A 9,194-nucleotide genomic window follows, 5' to 3' on the forward strand; every position below is an offset into this window, starting at 1 on the left:
GTTTACAGAAAAACTCAGCAAGGTAATGCTGCCACCTATTGATACAAAGAAATAATGCCTTAAAGTGACCGATTCCTCATACTCTGCAATGCATACAACCTCTCTCCAACAGGTTGGGTGTATGAGACGACGCCATGCGAGCACAGTCTATCAGATCCGGTTTGTCCTGACTATTCATTTAAACTCACATAGCACATCTATTCTTTGGTTGAAAACAATTGGCAGGAACAAGTCCTGCTCTTAAACCACTCCTTGGACAAATGTTGCGCAAACATAACAGGTGCCTCTGAATGAGAAAGTGTTATGGCTTTGTTGCGGAACGAGCCTTATCAGTCCATAACCTCTGGCATTGCATTTTCACAAGATTATAAAATTAGTCATGAATCATAGCAGAAATTCTGACTGTAAATCCAGATGATTTAATATCTGTAGCACCAGTGACTTGTAAATGAATCGTTCTTTCAGGAAATCCCCCAATCAATCAATGCAGACTATTACTTGGCTAAAATAGTAATTAAAAGAAAATTCTTATACTTTTATGATTAGTACACATACATATTATTAATTAGGACAGATGAAAGTTTCATAGTGAAAAACATATTTTGCTATGGAACCTGAAATGTTTTCTAGATACTTGTATAACACAAACGATCACTTAACACAACAAATACGTTTTATTTTTTTTAAAACAGACATATCTTGCTCTTTAGTAGACTTGTGCATATCGTCACATTTATCATTCATCATCATCATCATACAAAATAAATTCACTAAATAGTGATTTTTTTTTTCAAGCTAGAGTGTAAATTTACTAAAATAAGTTCATTTCAGTTCCCAGCCCTTACCCCAAAGTCAGCCCCCAGCCACCTTTAAATGTCTTTGATTTTCCATCATAAATAAATTTAAAACAAGTTAAGGCCAATCCGAGTGTCTTCAACAGCAACTTTCTCTTCTTTGTCCTCTATCTTTAACTGTCCACGTGCCACAATTTCATAGCGTGGAGCCCTTCTGGATCAATGTTCAGCTGGCTCTGTCAGCTCAGTCTGAGGAACGGGACACAATGTGCCAAAGGTCACATGATGGGCAGACTTGGAGGTCAGCTGAAGGTCCAGTGCTGGTAGAGGTCAGCAGCATTACATTGGTCCATCTGAATTTTGTCTCCTTTCAGCTGTAAACATTTCCCACTACTAGGATTCTTCAAAAGATTTTCCTGGAGGGAAGCATCAGAGAAAAGGTGAATCAATACAGAAGCTGTAATAAATAACATATTAATATATAACACTTGAACTGGTCTATGCTGAATAAATATGGCTTTCGTTTTCTTGCAGATTTAGATAAAAAGGTCAAAAGCACTCGTGTATCTGTCCGATTAATATACAACTACATCCAGGTTAGCTTATCTTAGCATAAAGACAGAGCAGAGGGAAACAGCTAGCCCGCTTACCAGCACCTCTAAAGCTTATACATTAACCTGTTGTGTCTCAAAAAAAAAAAAAAAAAAGTGGCTTTATGGTGAGCTATGTGCCAGAATACTTTTTGGCTGGGTGCACTGACTTAATTGAGTCACCGCTAAATTTCCCAGAAAGTTGTCAGGAAGCACACCCGTTTTTCTTCGTTTCCAGTGTTTATGCAAAGCAATAGCTCTGTGTGTTTATATGTATAGTATACACACACACACATTATACACTCTATGCTGAACATTAATTAAGCAACATAAAGTCCTCCTAATCGCTGATGAAAAAGCACCAATGTTACTATAACCGGCTCACGATACAAGGACTTCTAAAGTGGGTGGAGATATATATATATATATATATATATATATATATATATATATATATATATACCCACCCACTCAGTCAGTCAGTCCGGCAATTTTCCGGACTGACTGACCTTCATTTCTTGAAGTAATGATGACCATTGTTTATCTTTACTTAGCTGATTGGTTCTTGCCATAACATGAATTCTAACAGTTGTCCAATAGGGCTGTCGGCTGTGTATCGACCGGACTTCTGCACAACACAACTAATGGTCCCAACTCCAATAATAGGCAAGAAATTCCACTAATTAACCCTAATGAGGCACACCTGTGAAGTGAAAACCATTTCAGGTGACTACCTCATGAAGCTCATTGAGAGAACACCAAGGGTTCGCAGCACTCAAAAAGCAAAGGGTGGCTACTTTGAAGAAACTAGAATATAAGACAAGTTTTCAGTTATTTCACCCTTTTTTGTTAAGTACATAATTCCACATGTTTTCATTGATAGTTTTGATGCCTTCAGTGATAATCTACAATGTAAATAGCCATGAAAATAAAAGGAAATGCATTGAATGAGAAGGTGTGTCCAAACTTTTGGCCTATCACAAATAAGCGTATTTCCCAAAATGTCAAATCTTTACTTTAAGTCCGGCCTCAAGTGCCCCTCACCTCTGAAAAGACCCACTCCTGTTGTGGTGCCACACTGGTGCCCTTCCCCTTCAGCTGGCATAGCTCGATCTTCACTGGATCTGGCTGGGGTGTGGCATGAAGACACAGCTGCTTTCCAATATTATGACGCAGCTCCTTATGAGATGAGTATTCAAAGTACTAGAAGACACAATCATCCAATCAAAGACCAGTCCCAGAGAACATCAAATCATCTTCAAGTCTTAATTTCACTTGTTTGAGTCAGAGTTGTACCTGGTTTCCTCCCATGTTGTGACACTGGTACATGATCATAGGTTTATCTCCAATGTTGTTCTCTCCAACATCTAGACAGGTTTTAGATCCTGAGTTTCTAATCTGGTGCAAATAACAGACACAAAATAACAAGATACAGCCGTAGTTATGAAACATATCCGGTGTATTATACCATTGATATGCACATAGAAAGAAAAATGTAACTCACTGTTCCATATTTTAGTGGGGTTAAATCAGGGACAAAGGCCTCTGGGTAGACTGTGTTTAAGTACCAGGTGAAGTTCTTGCACTGAAGCTTCTCTCTAAGATTCAGACGATCAGAAATGTCCCCAAACTTTTTCTGTAACAGTGATCGGTGGGGGAATTAAAAACAACCACTTACAATTGCAATATCATATCAACTTGTTGCAGCACGGGGTACACATATTAGTCAAAAACGTGGTAGAAGACGGGCGATAAATGCCATTGTTTCCACATGCATTTAACATTTAAACATTGTTACTCCTAATAGCAGGTCACACTGACCTCGCTGGCCATAACTGCAGCATTCTTGTTGCGGCGATAGAAGACGTTCTTGTAGTCATCCATCCAGACCTCAGCCAGGCGCACCTGGTTGCGAGTGATGACCTCTGTGCCCTTGGGAAAGGTGTGGGGGCTCTTGGTACGGAAGACATGCCCCACCACGGAACAAGGGAGGATCTCGAGCTGACCCCCACACTGCCACACCTGTGAAATCACATTTCACACAGGTAGAAATTCAGATTCCAACTTGACACTGACAGGCAGACTTTAGGTAATATGTGAAACCGTGGGAGTATAGGTAAAGAGACTAACCCTGAACGACATCTCCACGTTTTCACCACCCCAGATCTCCATCTTGTCATCGTACGTTCCAATGTGTTCAAAGTACTTCTTCGAGATTGAAAAGAGACCTCCAGCAAAAGTAGGTGTTCTGAGATGATCAGATACAAAAAGATACAAAAGCTTTAGACACTTAAAGGTGCTCTAAGCGATGTTGGGCGATGTTACTTCTTGTTGACGTTCAAAGTTTTTTCAAACAAAACAAGACTAACTCGCCTCTCCCTCCTCCTCATCCCGTCCCCTCCCTTCTGTGCTTTCACACACTAACCCCCCCACCCACCCCCAAATCCCTCGTTTGTTATTGGCTGGAACACTGTTCATGTACGCGTTGTGGTGCAGGTGGGCACAGTTTGGTTTTGTAGCCATTAGCATAGCCTGGGTTGTCTACAGAAACCATTTTTTTACAGTGTGTTCTGGGGACACGCAGCTCGTGGATAGTGAGCCGTTTGCTGTATGTGACAAATGTTATAGCCTAAAACACGCGCGATGTTTTGAGTAAAACCAATGTGATACTTCTTACTTTACAGGGTAGGTTTCATCAAGGCGCAGCTTCTTCGCATCCTCAGGGATTGCCTCCCAGCCGAATGTCAGGCTCCAGTCAAAGTTCCCTCGGTTAAAAGCGCGGTTGGAGGCCACAGGCTTGTTGAACTGAAAGGTGTTGAGGTCAATGGAGCTGATATCTGGACTAACCACAGCAGTGGGTTCCTCAACAATGCGGGCCAACAGGGGCTCTAGCCAACGATGGAAACACTCACCTAGACGGGGAGGACAACGTTCCCTTTATATAAAAAGTGATAATTATTTGGTACATATTATTGGATGGCTGAAGACTGAGGGGGATGTCTTATGGCTGAAATTGATTTTAAATTTTCCAAGTGTGCTCTGCAGCTGTTCCCTGCTTATACCTTTTTTACCAGGAAGCTGGTAACTCATAATAACCTGTGAAACATACTCTGTTTACAGCGCTTCATTTTATTATCACATAACTAAATAAAGTACTACTTTATAAAGTAAAGACAAAAAACACATTAACCCCTAACCCTGGGAGTGCTATTGCCCTGAGCTACACACAGCTGCTTTAAAACAACCATTGTGGCTTGGTATTGTTGTGGTTGTATGTGTGTTTTCTCACAGTGCGCGTCGAGAAAGGTTAGCACTTCGCCCTGAGCGATACTGGCACCCAGCAGCCTGGCAGTGATGAGGCCCTTCCTCTCTAGCTGCCTCACTACGCGCACAATCTTCAGTTGACGCACATGTTCCTCCAGAGGGCTCTTCAGGTGCTCTGCGGGAATAAAAACAACATCATTGTGTCCGTCTCATCTGGTCTTCATCTCTTAGGTGAGCTCCAGTGGTTGATGCTCTTACCTTGTTGTGTGTGTGGTCACACTTTGAACCCCACCCAATAGTTTGTACAGAGGTGCAACAGACTTCAAACTTATGGCCAGAAGTTGTCAGTGAAACCATTATTTTTTGCAATAATAGAAATAATAAAACAAATGTAAAGTGGCTTGCGGCCCCAGAGGAGAGAAACAAAACATATTTCTACCTGTGAGACCACTGCCAGAGGAAATAGCAGTGAAGTACAAACATACATACATACATACATACATACATACATACATACATACATACATACATACATACATACATACATACATACATACATACATACATACATACATACATACATACATACATACATACATACATACATACATACATACATACATACATACATACATACATACATACATACATACATACATACATACATACATACATACATACATACTTTCACAAGTTTCAGTCAAAATAAATCCACCAGCCACATTATGACAACGTAGCTATGTTATTTTGCTACAGTAGAAAATACTTCTGAGGGCACATTAGTTTATGACAGAGATAACTGACAAAGAGGATATTTCAAGCTCAGTCAATGGGTCCTTAAACATTAATAACTACTGACTTATCCAACAATAACACACACACACACACACGTTAAGGTTAAGGTTGACAAGTGCTTCTAACAATTTTCAGTACTATACTGTGCAATAATTGAAGACATTTCCAAAAGTTGACAGTAAAGATGAGTGATATTAAAGCAGCATAACAGGTTGGATTGTAAAACACGTTCTTATGCAACTGCCAGTCTTTTGGACACACACCCATAATAAAATACACAATACATAGGGTCATTTTCATAACTGAAATTATTTTCCAATTGTTCTCTGCAGCTGTTCCTCTTTTTCTCAAGGAAGCTGGTAACTCATAGTCATAACCTGTGAAAGGTACCCACTTTACAGCATTTAATTTTATTGTCACATTACTAAATAAAATGTCAGTACTATATGGAGGGCAGGTTTTCTTTTCAGCAATACTGCTACACTATAATGCGTATCCTTTCCTGTCGTGTAGCACTGACAGACAGTTCTTTACCTACACTACTTATCAGTAAAATAGTTCATTTACAGCTTCCCAGCACTCAACGGGTTAGCAGAACTGCTGAGCTTACAAACTTTTTCCTCCATTAAGAGCAACTATGACTACTCAGTCAGTGACTCTACTAGTGTGTCTGGTCATTAGTTTGTGTTATTTTTCGCACCTGCAACACTGGCATCATCTACCAAGATGATCTCTTTGAGCAGGAGAGCAGGTGCTGTGTGCAGAACGCTGTAGACCGTCCTGAGGAGGGTGGACCAAGCCTCATTGTGGAAGACAATAATAACACTGGTGGTTGGCAGAGGAGGACAGCGACGAAACTTTCTCTCCACGCACCTGAGCGAGGTGGACCAAGTCAGAATGCAAAGAGAGACAAAGTGTGCAAGAGTGAGAGTGATATCTGATGAAATGAAAGTCACAGAAGGTCTTGCAGAGCCACATATAACAGACCATTGTTTGCTCATTGTGTATTTAAATAGATGGTGAGCAGACTTTGAATATCTGCAGTCATTTACAAACACCTCATTTTGAAGCTTCCGCAAAATAATTGCTCAAAGCCTATCGAGCCTGTAACATGTCCAGATGTCATGTCTGACATTTACAGTGATTAAAAGTATTTAAGACAATACAAATTAGATAAAACCTTAGTCTCAATTACCCAGCTGTTATTTTGGTTGCATTCAGATTTTCCAGGATAATGGAGCGTGCAATATGAAAATGCATGTAAATAATTTACTTCTGGGGCGCCTGGGTAGCTCACCTTGTTGGGCGTGCTCCCCATGTACAGAGGCTCAGTCCTTGTTGCAGCAAACACGGGTTCAGTTCAGGCCTGTGGCCCTTTAATGCAAGTCATCCCCCTCTCTCTATTCTACCACTTTCCTGACTTAATCCGTCTTACAAATAAAGGCAATAAAAGCCAAAAGATAATAATTTACTTCTTCAAGCTGAGACACAGGATATTACGTATCTGGCCTGCTGCGTACATGTCAGCACACTTGTTGATATAAACAGTGATTAGTCTACCATCTCAGTTTATTTTGAGGACATGTTCTTACTCTGGAGGCCTTGTGTCGTCACCAAGACTACGGCTGAGCGAGATGCGGTCACTGGCAAACTGGTTGAAACAGTGCCGTTTCATACCCTCCTCCTTTTCCTGACCCTCTTCTGGGGACATGTTGTCTTTCTGAAACGCCTTCCCATCAGCCCCGGGGCTTAAGGGGTCCTGAGGCGGTCTCTCTAGGTGAGGTTTGAGCTCAGCCTGAGTGTAGAACCCAGCAGGGCATTTGTCATCCTCGGTGGGCTGCACCTGTACCGGTGGTGGATTCTGCGGAGCTCCGATCTGGAAGCCAATGTTGTTCACAGCCTCTTGTACCATAATGATCATCTTATCCTTCTTGTCCACCAGCTCCTGAAACCAGGGGTCACCAGCAGGCGAAGAGCCAACATCCCTCTGGAGAACCACTAGGACCACCATGAAGAGAGTCCCCCCAAGGAGGACCAGTTTTAGGGCGGATATACGCCGTCGTAGAAACAGGCGCATGTTTCAGAATGGGTGTGACTCTCAAGGCTGTTAAAAACAGAAAACAAAACAAAAGTAATTCCCTAGACGCCGGCTGGTAAAATGTTTGTGCATGTTATCCGATGATTTCAGGCAAGCTCGGAAAAATACTTTAATCAAAACCCACCTCCTTTGTAACCCTTTCCTGCTTTGACTCACTAAACATTCAGCAAAAAAACAAGAGCACGAGAAACATCTTAAACCAGTGTGTGCCTGTCTCTGTGTGTGTCATAGTAGCAGCTAATGTAGCCAACCCTGCTCAGAAACCAGTCCCTCTCCCACAGGACAAGTGGAGAGAACAAGGAGGAGGAGAGTGGGAATAAACACGCCACACCTCTCAGTAAACAACTGAATTCACCTGCTATGGCCACAGTCCACCAGGACCCACGTGGCAGCAGGTGGGCCGTCACACTGCTGGCCTCAACCTGCAACTCCCTCACCTGTTGATAAGTGACGCACAAAGCCTTGCCTAGATTCCTGCTCCAAAGACACCTCACCATTAATAATCAGCTCTCGTTTGCAACAGGAAGTAGAGTTTGCTACGTGGAGCACGACAGGACCATAACTTCACCCAGCCGTGTTTCCTGCTATGTGATGTGAAACAGGATATCACTGCAATGTAGGACATCTGCATGTCCGTAGGTGATCACTGTTCAGTTAGAGACTCACTCTTACTTGTTCATAATTTATTTGCTGTATTCTCAAGCCAGCCTCCTTCATAATTGATTCAAGAGAACACTCTTTGGGTGTTCCAGAAAAGGGACAAAACCACAGCTCGGTCTGCAGTTGTCTCTAATGGCTAACCAGTTGATCCAGTTTGTCACCATAGTTATGACAAAGCAGAAGAAAGGGAAAATAATCAACAAGACAATTTTAGACATGACATCTACATTATGTAGTCTTGTAAATCTGGATTGACAGCGAAAATACCTTTATGTCCTCCTCAAGTCAACTTTGAGTATTTTCCGGAAGATAAATGTTTGTCACAAACGTCACTTTACATATTGAACAAATATTACAGCTAAAAGTGAGATGAAGCATCGGTATAGACAGGAGGTGCCGAGTATAACGTTATGGACAGAAGGCATGGCTTAACGTTACAGGAAAATGAAAGAGGAAGTTTGCTTTCCTTCAGAATATGTCAGTGTGATCTCTTTTAGCGATAGAAATCAAATATTTGACAGATGATTAAAACCTGGCAGTCAATCTCACAAATGACACCAATACGCTACTGAAAGATGAATATTATATGAGTTCTAGATCCAAAAAATGCCGCCACTTACCTAAATATGAAGAGCAGTTATCGCCCACACCTGTTTCTTTTCAGTTTCTTAGAGTTGTCGAACTGGAGTTTTGAGTGAAGCAGGATACAGCAGTTGGGTGGCCTCCCGGCTTTTCCTTTGAACCCAACAGGTGCCATTTGTAGAAATGATTAGGTGGAGTGAGTCCCCTGCTGGCCGCGTGCGTGCTAAACTGAGTTATTTCTGAACAGCACGTTAAGGCAAAGGTGGCATCGGTCGAAAACAGAGCACGAGTTCCTCTATTGAAATGTCACACAGATCTGTAGGCAACCAAATGCGGAAGAAGAAACTAAAAAGTTAAAAATAATGACTACAAAATACATAAATACACTTAAAACTAATTAAATTTAAATAC

At 41.5% G+C, this 9,194-nt stretch overlaps 1 protein-coding gene across 3 annotated transcripts; it reads right to left on the bottom strand.

Moving 5' to 3' along the window:
- Window positions 1-655: 655 nt before the first annotated feature.
- On the bottom strand, window positions 656-9,070 carry galnt6 (UDP-N-acetyl-alpha-D-galactosamine:polypeptide N-acetylgalactosaminyltransferase 6 (GalNAc-T6)). 3 transcript variants are annotated; one of them, XM_034877016.1, is made up of 11 exons: window positions 8,822-9,070; window positions 7,036-7,547; window positions 6,144-6,316; window positions 4,674-4,823; window positions 4,062-4,296; window positions 3,515-3,632; window positions 3,206-3,406; window positions 2,889-3,020; window positions 2,681-2,782; window positions 2,429-2,587; window positions 1,097-1,210 (listed from the first exon to the last, which is right to left on the bottom strand). In XM_034877016.1, the coding sequence occupies exons 2-11, from the start codon at window positions 7,518-7,520 to the stop codon at window positions 1,097-1,099; spliced, it is 1,869 nt and encodes a 622-aa protein (XP_034732907.1). In that variant the 5' UTR covers window positions 7,521-7,547; window positions 8,822-9,070. The 3 variants fall into 3 exon arrangements, with proteins under 3 accessions (XP_034732906.1, XP_034732907.1, XP_034732908.1); XM_034877017.1 differs by having other exon boundaries at window positions 7,036-7,540; window positions 8,822-9,064; XM_034877015.1 differs by lacking the exon at window positions 8,822-9,070 and having other exon boundaries at window positions 656-1,210; window positions 7,036-7,520.
- Between the last annotated feature and the right edge of the window lie 124 nt (window positions 9,071-9,194).

Source organism: Etheostoma cragini, chromosome 7 (assembly GCF_013103735.1).
Source record: "Etheostoma cragini isolate CJK2018 chromosome 7, CSU_Ecrag_1.0, whole genome shotgun sequence".
Classification (NCBI taxonomy): Eukaryota; Metazoa; Chordata; class Actinopteri; order Perciformes; family Percidae; genus Etheostoma; species Etheostoma cragini.